Source organism: Macaca nemestrina, chromosome 11, assembly GCF_043159975.1.
Source record: "Macaca nemestrina isolate mMacNem1 chromosome 11, mMacNem.hap1, whole genome shotgun sequence".
NCBI lineage: Eukaryota > Metazoa > Chordata > Mammalia > Primates > Cercopithecidae > Macaca > Macaca nemestrina.
The window spans coordinates 60,035,210-60,058,110 of record NC_092135.1 but is presented as its reverse complement, the minus strand read 5'-3'; the positions used below and the strand labels follow the sequence as shown (position 1 = coordinate 60,058,110).

Genomic DNA, 22,901 nt, shown 5'->3' with positions numbered 1-22,901 from the left:
GTAGGTATTTAAAAAGCAATTTGAAACTCTTGTTTTTTATGTTTTATTTATTCATTGTACAATATTAGTACTAATTACACTTATGATTTTAATTGTAACAGTTCAGTTATGGAGCTAGGCAATAGACAAAATGTTCAAGCATAACTGATGAATTTCGTTAAACTAAAATAAAAGTAAAGCTTAATTGTATATACTAATACCTTTGTCTGGAACTGTGTTTCTCAAACTGTGGTTTTAGTAGATATTCAGAAGCAAAAATTCCCAGTGGAAAAATCTGTTTGGGAAACACTGATCTAAAATATTTATTTGAAAAATACTGATGAGTTACAATAATGCTAAAAAGTAACATGTATTGACTGCTACCATGTGCCACACATAGAGCTAGATGTTTTAGTTGAATTATCTCACTTAATTTAGCCTTCTATGAAAACGAAGATTAATTACAGCTATAAATGTCTCAATTAAGCATAATACAAGTAAGGAAAATTATATGCAAAGATGCTTCAATAGGGAAAACTATGTCACCAGCCATAACTGAAGCATTGTTTATACTTTCTAAAAAATAACTAAAGTTATATTCATTTATTGAATTAATATCAGAAACATTCTTTGAAAAAAATGGTGATCTTGGTATTCACAGTAAAACGACTTAATACATTTTTAAATTTTCCATCTAGATATTAAGGATTGTGTAGGCACAAACTAAGTGTATTTCAAATGGAAAATAAGTTCCACTATAAATAGTGTTATAATTTTCCCTTTATTACATTAGAAATGGATTGCAACTTGTTCTTAGGAAAATTAAATAAAATTGCATTAAATACAATACTTGGCAATTATTCTAATGCTATTGTAGTAAACGGTCTTTTATTCACTGAATGAGAATTTAAAAATCAATGGTACGAATTCTACATAAGACCATTTCATTAAACAGAAGATATTTCATTACAAATAAATGTATAGTGTACACAACCTTGTTTAGGATGCACAGATAATACAGAAAGATAATTATTTAAAAAATAGAATAACAATTCTATTAAGTATTCAGTGTCTAGTTGCAAAGGGGTTCACCAGCCACTATTTTTACAGCCATGGAATAAGTTGCCGCAAATTAAGGAAAGAAATAAACTCATGGTCCTAATCAAATGTGTGGCGCATACATGCATCAGTATAAATCAGTTAAAACAACAGAAGATATTATTATTCCACTTTATTATTTTGATCTTACTACATACATAGCAGAACATTAATGTAACTACAAGGTTAATAGAGCAGGTTGAGTTTCAGATTTCAAAATCTAGCATGGCATAGCTGAAAGAGATTGCCAACACCTTCTAGTCCAGTACCTCGTAATACTGGTGAGCAAGCCAAAGCACCAGAGATCTTCTTACCAAAAACCATGCAGGGAATTCAGAAAAGGCACACATCTCATCCAGCCAGCCAACCAATCAGCCATCCAGCCATCCAGCCATCCAGCCAGTCTTCATTTCATGCATTCATTCGTTCAACAACTATTTATTAGATAACTGTATGTGCTAGACATTTGCGGTGTACTATGAGAAAAACAAAACATGATTCCTGGCCTTATGGTAACTGTGGGAAAACATTAATCAAATAATCAATCAAATATACACACGATTACAAACCAAGACAAGTGTTCTAAAAGCAAGGAACATGGTATATGGGAATGTGTAAAAGGAAACCTGATCTAAACCAGGGGGTCAGAAAGGGCTTCTCAGAGGACGTATATAGCTTTTGGACTGAGTAGTAAAGGTGAGAGACTAGAAAAGGCTGTAGACACCTTACAGAAAGAGTATTTGAGGAAAAGAAAGCCTGGCTTGTTAGTGTCTAGAAAGTAATGAGAGAGGAGTGAGAAGAGCTGACAGGGTAGACTGCCCCACACCAGCAAGTGCCTGTAGTCCATCCAGATCATCATTTGTGATCTTTACTGGAAGAGTCATGGAGGGCTACGAAAGAGTTTTATAGCAGGATAAAGTTACAGCTCCCATCTTTGACAGTTTTGTTTTCACCTGGGCAAATGCCAGATTCATAAATGGCATTCAAGGTATAGGATCTTCCTGTAAGTTTTAGTGGCCTGTGGAAGGGGTAAGGTGGGAGAGATGGAGAATGGTAATATGGATATAAAAGGGCATTGGGATTTGGTTGCCTTATTATCTGCCTGGTGTATCTGACTGCTTCAGGGCTCTGTAATGAATATTTGTTCTGAGAATAAGATCATGTTTGAAAAACACAATGGTTTTGAAGGATTCAAATATAGATTGAATTTGTTTGTGGTTTGTGAGCTACATTAGATTAGCTTTTCTACAGAAAACCCTCTACTCTTGGGACTTCTAAGATATTTTGTATAGATCAAGGGGTTTTCTTTCCTTTCTGTCTGCTTTCCTTTTCCTCAAAGTCCATAGTATGAGAAAATAGCCTATATTCATAATACCTCTCTTGAGATTTCTGAAGGCAAGGGTTCTGGCCAATCTCATTTGACCAACTGGGATGCTAAAATACATCACTGATAAATCAGTTGAAATCTGAACCAAACCTATGTGAGGAAGTACAGTGAATTGCATAAGAGAGTGAGATTTTAGCCAAACCTACCTGGTCTGTAACCCCAGCTCTGCAAAGACTACAGTTGTTGGAACCTCATCTCATCTTCCTTCTGGAAAACCTTGACAACTCTTCACTGCCTGAAGAACCATGCTCTGCATGGCCTTCCTTTGTAATCTTCATCTTCCCCTATAGTTTCCAGCCAGTTTTCCCTTCCAGGCAGTGAAACTACCTCCCTAATTCTTACTTATCCTATCTACAAAAAAGGAGATACTATTATTAATAATTAATAGTTATTATGAAAGGAGTTCAACAATCACTTAGCAAATAGCAGATATTATTATATTAGAAAGAACAGATGAAGTCCAGGCTTAGCATTTATTTGAGTTGTTAACCTTCTTTTTAATAAGGATGTGTTTGCTCTTCCCCCAAAGTTCATAACTCTGAAGAAAATACAATGAGAGCACTCACACTGAAGGATATTTTAAATGGGACATTTTCTTATAAAACATTTTTTCCAAACTGGATTTCAGGTAAGTGCATTATTTATCTTTAGGGGTTTTTTAAAATGTATTTTGTTTGGTTTTTATTTCAGTGCCAATGCATCTCTATAGTAACTGAAGCCGTATCAGTTGAAATGTACAAAAGAACAATTATCTGAATGGTTCAAGTGCTCAAAAAAGCGCTTTTGACGAAACCATTCATACTGGATTTGCCCCATAGTAATGAGGTCAATAGAGTTTTAAATAGAAAAAGAAAAGTTGAAAAAGTATTGTTGAAATAATTTGAACGTCTGTAATCACTTTTCAGAATGGTAGATATATTTTTATTTAGGAGAAGTCACAACAATTTTACCAAAAGAGAAATTCCATTATTAATCTGGATAATCTGGAGAACAGGCAAATCTCAATCTGACAATGAACCCTTTAAGGGTCATGAAATCGGTATTTTCATATAGCTTTTCAAAATAGGATGTTATAAAACAAATCTAATCAAATAAATAGTGAGATCAACTAAATAGTCTATGAAGTTTTAGTTGCATATCTTAAGTGTTACTGAACAAAATGGAATATTTTAATTTTTTCTCTTAAGAAAATAAAACTAATGCAAAGTGAGTTTTAAGTTGAACCAAACACAATCTAAATGTAATTTATGTTTATTATTGCAAAAGAAATACACATTTCAAACTAGTTTATCCCCTTTGTAACCCAGAGAAAACAAAATTGTGTTCCTAAGCACCCTGAATCAGCTAAAATAGGGCTGCTGTTTGCAAATGTGGCATCTTCGTGTGAAGTAGAAGAAAGCATTCTACCTTCTTCCTTCTACCACCAACCTACGATTTTACATCTCACAAAGCAATGTGTACTGGACAGAGAGGAAAAACAAAGTAGGTCTGTGAAATAGGAGAGGTTTCTTTTGTTAGGAATGCATTTCCTGTTAAGAGAGATCATTTAAATTTTGTTTTCTTTCTTGTTTAAAGGACAAGAATATCTTCATCAATCTGCAGATAACAATATAGTACTTTATAATATTGAAACAGGACAATCATATACCATTTTGAGTAACAGAACCATGGTATGTATCCAACATCATCTTCCCCCTCAGAAACCTTTGCCAGCTCTTCATTGACCAAGAAACAGAGTTCAAAGTCTTAGCACCTGATCTGGACACAACTTGCCTTCCCAGCTCCATACTCCACTAGAGTCTTCCAGTTCTGTCTGCTAATCCCATTAGACTACTGTCTTTGGCTTCTTCTAAATCACCTAACATCTTTCCTCCTTTTTGAATATAGTATAGCATAAGATAGGAGTTAAGAACTCAGTCCTTAGTGTCAGGCCAATTGAGGTTCAAATCCTGGCTCAGTCCCTTACTGGTCGTGAAACCTTGGGTAAAGGGTTTTACTACACCAATCTTATTATGCCTCAGTGTTTTCCTTGGTAAAGTGGGAATAATAATGCCTCTTTTGTTTAATAAAAGAATTAAATGAAATAACATTTGCAAGTGCGTAGGGCAGTGCCTAACATAGAATAAGTGCTTAATAAGTGGTAGCTATAAAGTATGGGCACTTAACTGTTCTGTCCCTCGGGCTGCCAGTCCTCCAACTTTCTCCACTCTGAAAAACCTACTAATCTTTTAAAACCAAGTTTAGATCATACTCTCTTTCTCTTTGCAATCAATAATCCTCTGATTTGAGTTTAATCATTTCTTTCTTAATAATTTTGCAATGCTATATTGAATCTTTTATAGGACATTTTAATTTGTAGTATGATACTCCTTAACAAGTTCATAAGTTTCTTGAAATCACAAAGTATATATTATCTCTTGCATCCTTCTCCCACAGTATCTAGCAAATTTCTTTGAATTATAGTTTAGTTCCACAAAATATTTTTTTCAATTGCATTGAAAGCCTATGTATGTAGGAGTATGTTAATAATATAATATTCTTTTAAAACTACAAATTTACATGGCTCTTTGTTATCTTTTCTGTATTCTAATCAACCTCTTCATTATTTCAGAAAAGTGTGAATGCTTCAAATTATGGCTTATCACCTGATCGGCAATTTGTATATCTAGAAAGTGATTATTCAAAGGTATCAACTATTTAATTTGATTATATCCAATTATATCTCCTACTAATCCACAAGGTGCTTTAAAAAAGTGAGAGAAAGCAAGAGTCTGTCTTTACCTCTAAATGGTCACCAATAATCTTCAGCAAGACACGTTTCAATCTTATGGAGCTTGTTTAAGTGTGAAAGCGCTTTAAGGAACAGAGTCCAAAATAATACTTGCATCATTCATTAACAACAGCACAAACATACTTAACAAGAAAATGAAGAGCTTTGTTCACGAAGAATTATAAGCCAAATATTCTTATTCATTTGTTTCAATTATTATTTTTAAAACTATACTCAAAGAAAGGCAAGCATTTTGCAGCAAAAATACATGTTGAATGAAATTCTCTTTACCCAATTTTAAGGGGTATAATTAGAATGAATTACCCAGGTGCAGGGTATTCCTTATGGACTGTGGAAATCATTGTGGTTTTACTTCAATACAGGTAAAACATGAAGGGAAAATTTCTGGGATAGAGTATGCAAAGATAAGCTTTTTATGTTAGGAAATTTCTTTGGGTATGCTTTTTATGGAGTGAGGGTTGAATCACTGCTGAGATTAGTTCTGGAACTTGCACAAACGGCACAAAAGTCCACAGTAAGACTCTTTAAATGAAGACTCATTTGGAATTGAAACATATTCTTCCTTGTGCCTTGTGAAAGTAGTCCTTTTATAATTCTGAACTTTGAATTGGATGATATATGATTATACATTATTGATGTAAGCTTTCTAACAATTGCAATTTGTTTTTTTTGTCTTTCTTCTTTCTGACAGCTTTGGAGATACTCTTACACAGCAACATATTACATCTATGACCTTAGCAATGGGTAAATCACCTCTGTTTATCAATACTACTTAAATCTAATACCTAGAATGTTTTCATTCCAAACTCTGATTTGGTGTTAAGAAGACTTTATCTTCTTACTGATCATTGTTTCTTACTTTTTAGTAATACAGTATATATGTACCCATAAAGCTTACAAAATTCAAGAAAATACTTATATGGGATACTCACCTCTTTATTTGACTAATATTTTGTATTTTTCTTCACAATATTGTTTTGGATTTTCTGTTTTTGAAGATCAAATTAAACATGTGCTATTTATGAAAAAAACATATATAGGAAAGCACAAAAACATTCTTGGGAATGAGACACTATTTTTAGGAGAGCGGCTATTTCACTGATGGGAGGAGGAAGGGAGGGAGAGAGATGCAGCATTAGTTGTGTCTGAACACATACTCCATTAATTGTTTTAAAATTAATTATTATAAAAATGACAAAATGTTAAAATTATTTTTAAAATGGAAAGATATTTGACATGTAAACTACTAAATGTTCTTTTGAATTAATTTAGTTGGTAGATAAATTGTCAAATACCATTTTCCATATATATATATATATGAAAACATATATATATGTTTCCATATATATATATATATATATATATATATATATATATATATATATGTTAACTGTTTGAAGCATTTACCCTTTAAAAGAAAAAATTAAATGGATGTGCAGATAGGCGAAGGATTGACGAAGAGAATTTCTGGCAGCAAGAAGAATATGTAAAGGCCTAAAAGGGGGAGGGAGAGCATTGTGCGTTTGGGAAATGCAAAGTAGGTCAATTTGTTTGAAATTGAGGGAGGGGCCTGCTGACTAGTAGGAGGTGGTGTAAGGTTGGGGAACAGCCAAGCCAGGAAGCATAGGCCAAATAATAATGAGGAAATCATTAAAATGAGTTTAGATCTTTCTTTCTGATGACAATAAGGATTCATTCAAGGGTTTTAAATGGAAAATGACATGATCAGATTTGCACTTTAGAAAAATCACCCTGGCTAAGTTTGGACAATGAATTGCCTTAGCTACTCACCTTAATGTGATATCCTCTTTGCTGTTATATAAAAGGGGAAATAATTATATGGCTTGAAGAGGTATTGAAAAAAAACTTCTGGTCTATTTCCCCTTTTGTCTAGCAAGAGCACAATTTTTTTTAAAAAAAATTATCTATCTGCTTCTTTCAAATGTTCAGAGAATTACTCTGATCTACTTAAACTGTCAAATTAAGAAATAGCAACTGCTTCTTAAAGTAGAATCTCAAATCCATCTAATGCATTCCGAGTCCTTCTTGCCTCTGAATCCATATCATCACCAAATTTTAAAAATATTTATTGAGCCCTTTCTATGTGAAACACATATAACAATGAGATGCAAATGAGCTTGGGGCACCAGCCCTACCTACTCTTAAGATCTCTTTCTATTAGTGAGTGGGGAATCTTAGTCTTTCAGTCCAGTTTCTCAAGGCTCTCATCATGTCTTTGTTTTTCTTTTAATCATTTTGAAATTCTTTTGTTGAGGCTCACCAAGTTGAACAGCATTCAAAAAAATGATAATCTTAATATTTTAATCATGGATTAGATAAGCTTTATGGCCTAAAATCGCATTAAATATTTAGTTTCTCTGCAGTGAATTTAATCAAATCACTATTTTTGTTTGTTTGTTTCTTTGTTTTCTGCACAACTATCTAGTATTTCAGATTTGGGGAGAGGGCGGTCAGGTAAATACAGCATAACTTAGGAAGTGAAGGATGGATGGCAAACTTGTTTGAGATTCCAGGCCTCCCTGAATACCACTAATTTCAAGTCTTTTTTATGCCTTTGAAGACTCTATAAAAATCTAGCATAGAGAAAATAAGACAGTACTGGTTTCAAGCTAGGTAGGCAAAACTGAGGAGATTAACGCCTTTGTAAAGCATCCTCCCTCGCCTTTTCTCATACCTTTACTGACTTAGAAAACAGAAAATGGCAGCTGTGGTGGCTTGAGACATGCGCTGAGATTTTTAGCTTAGTGCTGCCTGTGTGATTGCATAGATGATTCCACTGCATGCAGAAAACTGAGACAATGTTACAGTATCAAAGGTAACAGGAGCTTGAGAACAAATTGTGAACCAGGTGAAGAACGTCTTCTTCTTTTGTTTGAGACAGGGTCTCACTCTGTCGCCCAGGCTGGAGTGCAGTGGTGTGATCTCGGCTTACCACAACGTCCTCCTCCCGAGGTTAAGCAATTCTCCTGCCTCAGCCTCCTAAGTAGCTGGGATTACAGGCTTGTGCCACCACTGCTAATTTTTGTGTTTTTGTAGGTACGGGGTTTCTCCATATTGGCCAGACTGGTCTCGAACTTCTGGCCTTAAGTAATCCGCCGCCCAAAGTGCTGGGATTACTGGCGTGAGCGAGCGGGCCAGGCCTGGGTCAATCTTTTAACCCGGCTCTCGCATCCCTTTCAACGTATTCCCGATCACCCAGGTGCCTGGTGCTCATGTACTGCCCTCTGGCGGCCAAGACTCTCATTGCAGAGCCAATGGTCACTTTCCACGGGAATCACTTTCCCCACTCAAAACTATGCCATGTTCCCTTGCTACTTGCTAGGTCTCATGCAAGCACCTAAAAAGTTACATCAAGGCAGTGTGTGTTACAGATCTTCACAATTGTCCAAACATTAAAAGAATGGGAAAGGCAGAAATGTCAGGCACATATTAGGTCCAGGTTGGAGAGCTTTTTTTGGAGAGGTTGGGGTTTTTTGAGTCTCTTTTTTTTTTGGAGAGGTTGGGTCTTTTTTGAAGCTCTTCAAATTGTGCTTGGGCGGCAGGTCTTGCTTTGCTTTCCCATGAAGGCAGTCTTGATGAAACTGTTAATCCAATCTTCAAGATGACAAAAATCAAAAAGTAAGCATGACATCCTATGACTCTGTAACAGTTATAAAAATCTGAATGCATTCTTGCTGAAGAACTACAAAAGCTCCACAATGCAAGTCACTTAACTGAATACTTGCAGAGTGACTCTAAGCATCAAAGTGAGAGTTTTGGCCAATAGACTATTTGAAATTTCCCCATGGGTGGAGGACTTTACAAGCTTAAGGCATACTGCCCAGTATACAATCCGTTTTTCAGTTTAGCTTGAGATCAGATGTTCCTTTCCTTTTCTGATTTCAAGTCAGATCCCTGGGGAGATTGTCAAATGGCATCTTATTTTCAAAAATTTGAAATGCATATGCATTCACAGAGATGGGGGTTGTGAATGAGAATGTAGAAGAGCACATACTAAACTTCAGCACAATTATAGAATTTCAGAGCTGGAAGGCACTTCAGTGACCATTTCAGTCTAGTGTGTGCAAATTTTACAATCCCAGGGGTTAAAAGGACTTGAGTTTATTTCAAGGTCTGCCAAGAACTAGCAATGTGGTCTGAAAAAGTTCTATCAGCTCTCTAAGCCTCATATTTACTTTCTATAAAATGAAAGGATTGTATTAGATAATTTCTAGAGATGTTCTCCACTTTGACAGTCTGTAAGTATTTAATCCATTCACCTCACGATAAAGGTCAGAAAACTGACACCCAGAAAAGTTAAGTGACTCTTAAGTAACTACTGGAAGAACAGAAATCAACACCTATGTCTCCAGTTCTTCATTCCTGTATTCTTTTCATTAGGTTTGTAGGTGCAGAGGGAATGAGCCTTAATTTTAATTGTTTGTTTATTTTTTCTGTTTATACAGATTATTAATTTTTTTGCATTAAACAGCAAGATTTGTTGTTTTTCTTTCTTTCTTTCTTTCCTTCTAGAGAATTTGTAAGAGGAAATGAGCTTCCTCGTCCAATTCAGTATTTATGCTGGTCGCCTGTTGGGAGTAAATTAGTAAGTGTTTAAATTTTTGAAGTGTTTAATCATGTAAATAAAAGAGGAGCCATTTGATTTTGGCCTTTGTTAAATTTCCCTGCCTGAAAGAAAAAAAAAAATACATTCATGACTATTTTAGTGGTTAAAAACGGGAAGAGTTTTGATAAATTGAAACCCATCTGAGAATTCCGCAAAATCTCAAGCTCATGGATAGACTTCTTTAAATATAGCAGTCAAAAACTTTATCCTTATACTCAGCCAGAATGCGTTGTGCCAGAAAGCTCAGGAAAAATATGGTTTTCACAAGTTTCCCAGACTAGCTTCAGACAACATGAAATTTGGTCCAAGCTCTTATTTAAGGACTCTAAATAAAGATTAGATCTGGCTAGCTATTAATATTCAGAGATTTATTTGACTTTCTGTCAATATACATAATTATTTATTTGGGGGTAATGAAACAAGTAAGAAAATAATAGGCTTTACTTTTTATTTCATTCAGACTTTAAAATTTATAATTGATGTTAATGTAAGGTGGTTGGATTTTTTTACCTATTAAAATGATATTTTAGTTGTGAATCTTTTTCGTATCTTTATTACCACTCTGTTTAAAGGTATTAGAGGAATAACTAAAACAAATAAACAGCCTTCATTTAATTTGTTGGGGAATTTCCCCTTACCACCACTTCTAGGCATATGTCTATCAAAACAATATCTATTTGAAACAAAGACCAGGAGATCCACCTTTTCAAATAACATTTAATGGAAGAGAAAATAAAATATTTAATGGAATCCCAGACTGGGTTTATGAAGGTAAGCTGTATTCCTTTTCTACTCTTAATGCTCTAGGCTTTTAGTTTAAAATAATTTCATATATTTAGTAAGATTTAGATGAGTAGTATCTTATTTCCATGAAGGGTAGCATTGCTGAAAATTGTCTGTAGGTTACAAATAGGGCATACGTATTTTAAAAGAACAAATTGTGGTTATCAGAAGACTGGTAGAATTGATTTTCATTAACATTACTATGAAGTAGTAGTAATGATTTATAATCCAAAAACGTATATGGTCCTCAGGTGCTGCATTAGTACATTTTCTCATGTTTACTTTTTCTTTAGAAAAACAATTTTTTTTTCAAAACTAAACAACTATCTATATTATCTTATGGGAAAATATTTTTACTTTCTGATACTCTGTTGATTTTGTTCTCATTCTTGGTAATGTAGAATTCAGGAATTAACTGGACTTTAAAAAGACTTCTAGTCTCTATCTATCTATCTATCTATCTATCTATCTATCTATCTATCTATTTATCTAAACTAACTCTGTTTTTTTGCTTTTTTTTTAATTCCTAGGAGGGAAATGTAACTTTCAATGTTTATGCCACTCTCTAGTACAATTACAGTTCTTTCTGTTTTGGCTGTTTTAGGTGACTAAAAAACCTGAAGCTGCCCTGAAAGAAAAAATTAATTATTGCCGATGTGTTTATTATTCATTTAAAAAATTACATTTCTGATTAATGTCATTTTCTAACAAGGCTAATTGATGTTTGACATAGAGTAAAAGGTTAAACTATTCCTCTTAACTCAGATTATGTAATTTTTTTAATAACCAAAGTATGACATATGTCACATCTACATTAAATAAATTATTTCAGTTGATAAATAGCTATTCAGAAGTATTTACAATGATTTTAAGAGTAAGATGTAATTATAGTTAATATCCTAGTACTTATTTTTCAGAGGAAATGCTTGCTACAAAATATGCTCTCTGGTGGTCTCCTAATGGAAAATTTTTGGCATATGCAGAATTTAATGATACAGATATACCAGTTATTGCCTATTCCTATTATGGCGATGAACAATATCCCAGAACAATAAACATTCCATACCCAAAGGTATGTTGAATACTTTCAGCAGATGCTTTCATTTTCCTGGTATCAAAATGAGCAATGATTTACCATGAGTGAAGGTGGGATCAACAAGTTTGGAGAGCTTCTTATCCTTGTGCATTGTAAGGCAAACATTGTACTGTGCTCTATTATTTATGTGGACATCTGTTGCTTTGGACATCTGGTTGTGCTGGATGAAGTAGTCTTTGCAAAATCTATTGCAGAATCTTTGAAAAACATATGGTCTTGATCATGGAGGAAAAACAAGCTTAACTTAATTTTAATTTTTTTTCATATTTCATGCTCCAAATTCAGGGTAAAGTTCTGTTTTGCAATTCTCTCTTGAATTCTCATGTAAATGCAAACTAGAATAAGAAATACAAATGTTGAATTTGATGTTTCTGTCAGGTAGAAGCAGGCATGGGTTATGATCTTTTCAGGATATACAAGATAGGTTAAATTTGCAAGTCTCAATTTCTCCCTTGAAGGAATTAGATATGGTGTGAGCCCATAGTTTTTTGAATATTTAACATTGTAGAGTTGTTATACATTCTTTTTATCCAGTCTTACGTCTGGAGGGAGGAGACCTCAGTGTGCAGTAGGAGAATGGGTTATGTCTCAGTGAAGAAGCATTATATCCTAATTTCAATGTAAAAATGGTATCAGAAAAAATGGAATCAAAGTACAAATTCACCTCTTGCACAAGGAATCGGATGCGATTTTAGAATTACTTCTTTGTTCTTTGGATCCTATTCCTTTTACTCGCCAAGAGGAACATTGTCATGGCTGGACACAGTGGGTCCCTGTGTGACAAAGATGGATGGATGTGGCATACACACAAATGAATTCTAAGCAAGCCAAAGTGGCCATAGAGAAAGAAATAGAATTGCAGACAGTCTAATATTTATGTTAAAAGTCTAAAAGCTGTGTAAAAACGCTAAAAGCTGGAGATGTTTGGGAGAGGCCTAGCATTTTGGGGGGACCCAAAATGTAAAAGAACTCAGATCTTTGGGAGGACCTAAGGGAGCAGGAAGAGTTGGGGAACCCAGAACCGAAAAGTGACTGGCACTGATTGGGAAGTTGGGACCCACATTCTCATATTTCCTTGAGGCTTAAAGTTGCTAAAACATCTGGCATTAGGTGGAGATGTGGGACAATTCCAAAAAACTAAGGGAGCCCCTGATAAACTTGGGAGTGAAACAGGGAGGTCTTAAGGGAGATTGAATGGTTCTTTGGATGAATTCAAACAGCACTGAGTCATTAAATACTGTGTACCTACATTTCATAAATTTAAGTTTTATTACAACTGCAAGATTCTCTCTTTCTACGGTAAAATAACAGAGAAACTCTAAGAAACTGTCTAGGTATGAGCTATACTGTCATGTAAATTTTAAGTATGCAGTAGTATAGAAAGCACACAAAACAAGAAAAGTGTAAATCTCATGGATACTTCATTTGGAGGTGAAATTTCCCTAATCTTTTGGAGATGGTGGCAGTAATAATACAAGCAGGTAGGAGACTGAGCATTTGGTGATTGTCCTAGACCAAATCATATGGCAAAAGCAAAAAATGTCTTTCATTTATTTTTTCTTTCTGTTCTCCTCTCAAATTAATCCCCCTCTGAACTCTCCTTGGTATACAGAGATATGATTATTATTATAATTATCCCAACAATAAAAATGAGAGAGCTCTGTCTTGGAAATCAGAAAAGAGAATATGGTTCACAGAACTGCACTTTCATATCCAAAATGATTTTCCCTATAAATTAAAGCTCTCTCATTAGGCATTTAAAACACCTATTTTCACTCTGGTTGACGCAACATTTGTAATTGCCCTGCAGGTAAAATTGAAATGAAATTCTTGTCATGTTATAAATAGAATGTATTCCACAGTGATATACATAAGATTATTCACTTAGAAAAATGTGTCTAAATTCCTACAATTTATTTAAAATGTTGGTGATAATTGGAATTTTAGGAGGTTATATATCTCAATTGTTTTGGCAGGCCGGAGCTAAGAATCCTTTTGTTCGGATATTTATTATCGATACCACTTACCCTGCGTATGTAGGTCCCCAGGAAGTGCCTGTTCCAGCAATGATAGCCTCAAGGTAATTCATCTCAGATCCCTCCCATCTTTCTATCCTACATTCTAGTGAGTTTATGCTGTGCATGCTAGAAGCAAAAACAAATAAGTAAATAAGAGTTGCACACAAAGCTAAAGACATACAAAATTAAAGGTGACAAATAAGTTTCCTTAATTGGTTTTTCAAAATTAGCCCTTTTACACATATAAATGTGACCTCAGTGATCAATCTAAGTGAAACCTTCCTCAGATGTACAGATGTGAACTTGGGACAAGCAAGCAGATAGTAAAATTATGCATGCCCTTACCCTGGCTTCTTTCAAGTTTGGCTGACTTTATCTCAAGCCAGGATTTGGGGATCTATGTGGATCACATGTGTACTGTAAATAAGAGAAGATAAGCTGACCCTCTCCAAAAATTAGCATTTTTCGCTATGAAGCAGGATATTCTCATTTATCTGGTTTTAGAGTTGTCTAGAGATGAACTGTAGGCAGGCAGAGACGTGAAGAGTTCTCACTTCCCTAGCATGATGCCCTATGTCTCATTGTCTGATTAGTCCAGATTACAGCAAACTTCAGTCAGTCCTCTGTGGTCTTTCTGGTTGAAGTGGCTAAGGGGAAGAGGTGCCCAGGCCCTGCCTGTTGGGCTTTCTTAACACTTCCCAATGCCTAGCGGGCCAAGCTTGGGTCTTCTCCTTCTGCCTTATGAAGAATAGCCAAGATCAAGTGACTGATCATTAATAGGGTTTAAAAGAACCCCATGAGAGGCTTCCACTGGGCCTTGCTGAGTCCACTCATGTATAATCAAACGTGACTTTACATTTTTTAATTATCTGCTCTTCCCCACCCTGATCGAATGGATAAAAACTTAACTCAATACATCATTTTTTTAAAAGTGTCATTCTCCATAGGTGGCAAATGAGCAAAATACAAGGATTCCAGAGGCTTGTTTGAACAGCTGTAAAATACTAACAATAAAATAGTAGTAGCAAACATATTCTGAACACTCATCATGTAGCAGACATAGTTCTTAAGTGGTTTAAGCCCTGTCAGCTAATCTTTACAGCAATCTTTAAAACAGGTAATATTATTATTCTGATGTTATATAAAAATAGAATAGTTAAGTAACTGGCCTAAAGGTATATAACTATTAGGACACAAAGCCCAGATTTGAGCCTGAGGCCCCTTGCAGCTCTATGATTTCCTTTACATCAATTTTCCAGAAGTTTGTGATTCATTTTATGTTGATGTTCTCTGCCTACTAGTTCATCCTCAGAGTCATGGAATCATTGCTGCCATTCACTGACATCTAGTATGTGCCAAACACTATTTGAGTTGTTTCGCATACATCATCTGTGATTTATTCCACAAGCCTGAATTTCAATACCTGACCATAGTCACAGCTAAAACAGCTTCCAACATGAATCCGCCAGGAGACAAAGATTATCCTTTTATCACACTTCTCTCTCTCTCAACTAATTATAAGGTGAAAAATTGAGTTTACTTGTGCAAAATGCCAGTTTAATGCTTTTTTTCCCCTCTAGATTGATCAGTAGCTTTGGCATTATGTTTTAAATTCTTTTCTAAGATGTTAAAATCCAGAAACGGGGAGAAAACTCACATATGAAATGATTTCATTAGATGAAGAAACTCTCATAGAAATTTTTTAAGTAGAGCTATTTAAACTTTCTCTCCAGAGAAAGGAATGTTTTTTCTTCCTTAGCTATTAAATAAGTATTGTATCTTAATGACATATATTCTTCAGAAAACAAAAATTAAGAAATTATTGTTTGTGTGAAAGTGGTTTATGGTTGTGACTCCCTGTTTCTATTTTATTTGCAGTGATTATTATTTCAGTTGGCTCACGTGGGTTACTGATGAACGAGTATGTTTGCAGTGGCTAAAAAGAGTCCAGAATGTTTCGGTCTTGTCTATATGTGATTTCAGGGAAGACTGGCAGACATGGGATTGTCCAAAGGTACGGTATATTAAGATCACAGATACATATTTCTGAAGATCAAGGCACAATAGTGGGGATTCATCTACAGCTAACATTTTATGTTGTAAAGCCAGGATTACTGCATTCAACTATCAACTGCTTTGCAAAAAAGCACTCAGTATTCACGGGTCCATCTTTTTATTAAATAAATAGGATGCCTTTTATTTTCTTGAATGACTTAAACCTTGAAATTGAATAGCCAAAAATTAAAAATGGGACAACATGACATTGGGAAAATCAGATATCTGGTTCTCAATTATGATGGTAAACCAGCCTTTTGACATTATAACATTGGCAGTCCAATAAACAGCAAAATAATGCAGATGAAACCATAACATGGGTCTACTAGGTAAATATATATGTTTTAAACAAAAGAACCAGAGAAGAAATGCAAATGGGGCATGCATGTTCTATTCAATATTAAAAATGAAAAATTATAAAGGAAATGGATATTATCAAAGGAAATCCAGATATTCTGATTTCTTTTTTTTTTTTTTTTTTTTTTTTTTTTTTTTTTTGAGATGGAGTCTCACTCTGTCGCCAGGCTGGAGTGTAGTGGGCGATCTGGCCTCACTGCAACCTCCATCTTCCAGGTTCAAGTGATTCTCCTGCCTCAGCCTCCTGAGTAGCTGGGACTACAAGCATGCACCACCACGCCCAGCTAATTTTTTAATTTTTAGTAGACATGGGGCTTCACCATGTTGGCCAGGATGGTCTCAATCTCTTGACCTCATGATCCGCCCACCTCAGCCTCCCAAAGTAGTGGGATTACAGGTGTGGGCCACCACACCCCACCCAAATATTTTGATTTTAAAATCAAATGAGAATTACTGAGAATGTGACATAAGATATTAGACCAAATTATTCTGTTATCAGGTTATCTTAGGACAGTACCCGATATCTACTAATTTTGGGCAAGAAAAGCCTTGAAAACTAAGCACAGATTTATTGTTGAGTTTTAATTGTTTCTATTGCTCAAATTCAAACATAATCTGTTGAATTAATGAGTCAGAAAAACTGCTTAACCAATGTATAAACTTTAAAATAAGTCTGTTCTTAATTACTCACATTAGAGTCTAAGAGATACAAAATGTTTTCTTTAAATAGGATATTTGATGGGTACATTTTATGAGGCTTCTAATTATGAAGAAATGTTTCATTAAAACAAATATAGAATAATCATATTTTATAAAGTAAAAAGAAAAGCACAGAACAATCAAAGTAAATCACTAAATTTCATCTAGAAATTAGGACATTATGTTTTGCAAGAAAAAAGTCATATGAGTCTGTTTGGAAATATATCAGGACTATAATAGTCAACATTACTCAGGCTAAAAATATTTTTTTAAATCACTACTGTGTCTGTGAGAGGCTTGACTAATTTTGATGGAATATGCTAGAAGCGTATTTTTATCTTATATATATTTTGATATACAAAGCAGGAAGATTTTGGCTTTAATGCAGTATCATAGGCAAAGAAAGGATAGACTAATCTTGATTATGCTAGTTAATTAGAAACAATTGGTCTGATTAGTCAGCTTTGGGTGACTATATCTTTAAACTTTTCAATGAATCTAGGTATTAGGGACTATTGCTTTAATTTTATTAGTTTGAACATGATGAGATTTATAATTTAGACACAATTTTTAGCTTCTAAAACTAGGAATTTTAAAACTGTGATTGCTTTGAAATCTGAAATTCTAATTTATCAAAATCTGAGACAACTTTAATCCAAACTGACAGAACATTTAAGATGCTCATTCAATGAGGTGTGGAAGTCCCTGGAATATAAACTTTAGTTTTGCAGCCAGAAAACAGTGCTTAAATTTAGAATATCATGTTTGAATAACCTTAGAATTTCTAAACACCTCTGTTTCAAAATAGTTTGATAAATACATGCAACACATTTTGAGATTTGAGAACAACAGTGTTGAATTTCCCAGAAACCATCCTCATGACTGATGTGTGTGTATGTGTGTGTCTGTGTGTGTGTGTGTGCACGCACTATGAAAACAATATTTAAGGTTAAGTGACCCAGCAACGTTTTATTCATGCTGAGAGTCACGCCCAAAACAAAGAGGCAAAGAAAACTGATAACAATGACTTGTAATAAATTCTAATAGTGAGATTTATTAAGAAGTTTGTAGTTAGGGGAAGAAACATCTTTTATATTATGCTTCCTCCTCTGAAAAGGGAATTAAAACTAATTTTACTTTTATGGCTAAAAATAATAAATCCAAAAAGTTTCACTATTTTTTCCAAGTCTTATCTTACTTGTTCTCTCTGAGGCATTGGCCTATCCCTATAAGAGAAAATCCAGACTGTGTTCTTAAAATTTGTTATTCCCCTGCCTTTTATGACAGTACACCCTCTCATGGTTCTCCTTCTGCTTCATTGACTGTTCTTTTCCTTTCCAGCTCTTCTTCTGACTTCTCTAGAAATCTTATTATTCTCCAAGTTAATGTATTTGCAAGGTAGGCTAACTGCTGTAACAACAACAATAAAAACCTCCAATCATTCAGTTGGTTAATACAGTAGAAATTTATTGCACATTCATGTAACCATCCAATAGTGAGTCCAGGTAAGTGGGGTATGGTGGGGGTTGGGGAATGGTGTACTCTGCTCCATATAGTCATTCAGGAACCCAGGTGATGGCATTTCTGCTAACTGGCTTCCAACACTATTCCAAAGTTGGTCAAACATGAGCATCAACATCCAGTTGTGGGATGGAGAAAAGAATGAAGGATAATGTAAGAGAGGCTTTTATGGGTTAGGCCCAAAAGCAACCCATTTCTGTTCACACACCATTGACTAGAACTTATCAAATAACCACAGTCAACTGAAGGAAGGCTGAGAAATACATTTCCTACCCATATCCCTAGCAAAAAGAGGAAATGGTCTGCTGATTATCCTCCTGTCTGTCTCAACTCTGTACTTATTCACTTTGGGTAATTTTAATCTATACCAGAGTTTTTTTGTATACTTGCCAATAACTCTCAGACTTATTTCTGAGGATTTGAACTTTTCAATATGCATGGCTTCATTTTCTCTGTTCCATTCTCACTGCCTTGAGCTTGATTAGAGTCTTTATCATTCTTTTCCCAAACATTACAATAGCCTTCCAGTTGGTCTCTCTACCTCCTTCCCTCTTACCCACTTTTAGTTTATCTTCTGCATCATGTTCATAATTTTATTTTCCAAATTGTGAATTGGAAGACCTTCAAAAGATTTACCAAACAGGAGAAATTGAAACTTTTTAGGGTGCCATAAAGTTTCTCCAAGATCTTGCTCATAAACATGCATTCTCCTTCATCTTCTAACTCTTTCCTGTAGTCACTCTCCACTCAGCCATACTGAACCATCTGTTGGGTGACTAAGCTGGTCTGGTCTCTATGCTATTTATTTTACCTAGAATGTTCTTCTTTTTCTAATTATTTGTCTAGAAAAGTCTAGTCATTCTTTTAGGATTACTAAATGTTTGTTCAGTAAATAATCAATTACATTATGTTAAAATATAACCCAAAATAAGATTCAGTGCAAATTTTAAAATTTTAGCTACTTCATGGGACCCAGAAAAGAAAGAATTTAACCTAAACTCCACTGTTTTACCTACACCACATCAAGTGGATTGTGCTGGGCCTCCATAGATGTTGTGATAATTCCAAGTCACTGCCTCATGGAAGGTTTAGGCATAATTATTAAGGATCTGCAATAAAATTACCCATGTATATACAACAGTGCTGTTATATGAGAGTTTTAATATTGTCCTTTTAAACTCAAATAAGTTAGTTGACTAGTAATGGTACACTCTGATCAGGCAGCTTAACTGTTTCCAAATGTCCAGATTATATTTAGGAAAAAAATGTTCTCCTAATACTGTGTTCGATGTGATCTTTTGTCTTTTAGACCCAGGAGCATATAGAAGAAAGCAGAACTGGATGGGCTGGTGGAGTATGATTTTGCTATCTTTTTCTTATGTAAATTTCAAATGAAATTTGACAGATTCTCAGCTATCAAAGGACTATTTGCAATGTACCCAAACTGGCACTACTTATTTTCATAGAAAAAATAGCAAGGTATAAAACATATAGGTAGTGATCTCTTGAGTGATTTTGTGCCAGACAATTTCAATGTCCATCTTTTTAGAATTCTATTGAAAATAACTCATACTCCTCATGTTCCAATTTTAAGTTTGTCAACTGAATCCTTGATATCTAGAACTAATATTACTTTTTAAACAAATACAATATAGATCATTTTTCAAAAGTAAACAAAATCCCTGATCTGTTAAAATAATCTTAATAATTACTAGCCATCTGAATCTAAAAAAAATAAATACATTGGGTATCCTTGTAATTTAAAGACAATCTACCTCTTATTAAATTTCATATAACATGTACTAAATTTCATATATGTATACTCCTTCCAGTATTTAATGATTTGGTAACAAACAGGAAAACGTGTGTTTTGTTTTTTGTGATCATTTATATTTGGAAGTTTAGGATAGATTTATTCAATAATTGATGAGGATTTTTAAGGTAAAAATGATGCTTGAGGTAAATACCAATTGTATTTTATATCATATATGAAGAATAAAAATTAAGACAAGAGAATAAGTGAAGGTTAGTAGATGCTGCCACTTACCACAAACACGAAATTCAATTCAATTAGTATTTGAAGACGAAAGGCTACTTCTCTAAGATTTGGACGCATTATGCAATGAAAAAGGAAACTCTTAAGACCTGGTTTAACACATTAGCTCATGATCCAAGGACAAAAAAAAGGTCGGAAATCAATTATAAGAGGATAAATTATATAAAAATTTAAACTTAAATTGGCTGGGAAAAAGATAAATTATAAAGTGATAATCTTCAAATATTAAAAACTCTTAATTGTACACTTTTCTGGATACAGTTGATTTTGGCTTACATGCTGTTTAATTTATACTCTGTGTTTAATTAAAGATACTGCAGTTTTATTCATTAACTAGGGAATAGTTACTTTATTTACTATATACAGTAAATGTAAATTACATTCTGTGGTAAAAAGATAATAAAGATAAGTATGTAATTCAGAAAAAAAACCCACTCCTATTTGAACTCACTTTTTCTACTGTGCTAAATATCACAGGAAAAAAGAGTAGTATTCAGTGAAAGAAAAGTAGTCTCTCAATTTTATGGATTCTTAATCAATCTGAATCTCTGACTCTCACCTTTCAGAAAGGTAATTCTTAGATCGGTATTTGAAATTTTGAGGAAAAAAAGTTAATCTACCAATCCATTCCCATTACAAATATTTCTAGTAAAGAATGAAGAGAAGAAATAATGCTTGAAAATATTCTTTAGTCGTGTTCTCCAAGATGATAATATAACTAGATTTACTATACAGTTATATGAATAATGTAATTTTATAATTATATCAGCAATGATACCAACAACCCTTTCAAAGACATTATCTTGAGCATCTATACACATTTATTTTGAAAATGCTGCAGTGTTCAAAACACTCTGAAACACTTTAGAATGCATCTTTTGAAAGCTCATATTTATAAGCATCTTCAGCATCTTATATTTAAAAATCTGTATTGCACTAACCTTGCATTCTCATCAAATTGAGCTGAATGAATGAATGAATTGCCTGCAAAGCTTTAAAACTTTTTTTTTTTTTTTTTTTTTTTTTGAAACGGAGTCTCGCTGTGTCGCCCAGGCTGGAGTGCAGTGGCCGGATCTCAGCTCACTGCAAGCTCTGCCTCCCGGGTTTTTACGCCATTCTCCGGCCTCAGCCTCCCGAGTAGCCGGGACTACAGGCGCCTGCCACCTCGCCCGGCTAGTTTTTTGTATTTTTTAGTAGAGACGGGGTTTCACTGTGTTAGCCAGGATGGTCTCGAACTCCTGACCTCGTGATCCGCCCGTCTCGGCCTCCCAAAGTGCTGGGATTACAGGCTTGAGCCACCGCGCCCGGCCTAAAACTTTTTTTTTCCCTCCCGCAACGGAGTCTCACTCTGTCGCCAGGCTGGAGTGCAGGGGCGTGATCTCCGCTCACTGCAAGCTCCGCCTCCCGGGTTCAAGCGATTCTCCTGCCTCAGCCTCCCGAGTAACCGGGATTGCAGGCGCCCGCCACCACGCCCAGCTAATTTTTGTATTTTTAGTAGAGACGGGGTTTCACCGTGTTAGCCAGGATGGTTTCAATCTCTTGACCTCGTGATCCGCCCGCCTCGGCCTTCCAAAGTGTTGGGATTACAGGCATAAGCCACCGCCCCCAGCCCAGCTGTAGAACTTTTTAAAAAAATACCCTCAGTGTCAGGAGATCGAGACCGTCCTGGCTAACACGGTGAAACCCAGTCTCTACTAAAAATACAAAAGAAATAGTCGGGCATGGTGATGGGCGCCTGTAGTCCCACTACTCTGGAGGCTGAGGCAGGAGAATGGCGTGAACCCGGGAGGCGGAGCTTGCAGTGAGCCCAGATTGCGCCACTGCACTCCAGCCTGGGCGACAGAGCGAGACTCCATCTCAAAATCAATCAAACAAACAAACAAACAAAATACCCTCAGTGGAGGCACATATGCCTCCTTTGAGAGAAGATGAGGTCCTTACACTAAATCAAAAGTCATTCCCAACTAAATGGCATGAGCCACCGTGCCCAGTCCAGCTGAAGAACTTTTTTAAAAAAATACCCTCAGTGCGGGCGCATACCTCTCCTTTGGGAGAAGATGAGGTCCTCGTATTAAATCAAAAGTCATTCCCAACTAAATCTAGAGAGTAAATGAGTTACTTATCTGGGACTTGTGATTTTTGTGCCAGATCTTTTTAATATTCATAGTTTTATAATTCTATTGGGAGCAACTTATTTTTATATACTAATCTCAATCTCTTCACATGTATTCAGTAGTCAGTAAAACTTCTAAATTCCAGAAGACAAATTATCAAAAATTATTTGCAGTGATTGTTTTCAAGAGTTTAAGTTTACACTCTCCCAAGACACCTGCTTTAAATAGATTATTAATTAGCTTTTGTAAGTTCTGACATGCCTTTTGAAAAAGTCTGGCCACAATTTTGTATAGCCATAACTCATATGTAATAATATATT

The 22,901-nt window shown here is 34.9% G+C and overlaps 1 protein-coding gene across 2 annotated transcripts in view; it reads left to right on the top strand.

Annotated features, from left to right (window-relative positions):
• Positions 1 to 22,901, top strand: part of FA (fibroblast activation protein alpha) — a 74,813-nt gene that overhangs the window by 12,815 nt on the left and 39,097 nt on the right. The window contains exons 3-12 of one of the 2 annotated variants that reach the window (XM_011744173.2): positions 2,994 to 3,092; positions 4,040 to 4,134; positions 5,076 to 5,150; positions 5,947 to 5,999; positions 9,789 to 9,861; positions 10,533 to 10,653; positions 11,583 to 11,737; positions 13,738 to 13,841; positions 15,658 to 15,793; positions 19,721 to 19,765. In XM_011744173.2, the coding sequence (XP_011742475.1) occupies positions 2,994 to 3,092; positions 4,040 to 4,134; positions 5,076 to 5,150; positions 5,947 to 5,999; positions 9,789 to 9,861; positions 10,533 to 10,653; positions 11,583 to 11,737; positions 13,738 to 13,841; positions 15,658 to 15,793; positions 19,721 to 19,765 (956 nt within the window). The remainder of the gene's footprint in view (positions 1 to 2,993; positions 3,093 to 4,039; positions 4,135 to 5,075; positions 5,151 to 5,946; positions 6,000 to 9,788; positions 9,862 to 10,532; positions 10,654 to 11,582; positions 11,738 to 13,737; positions 13,842 to 15,657; positions 15,794 to 19,720; positions 19,766 to 22,901) is intronic. The other variant, XM_011744175.2, reaches the window with a different exon arrangement.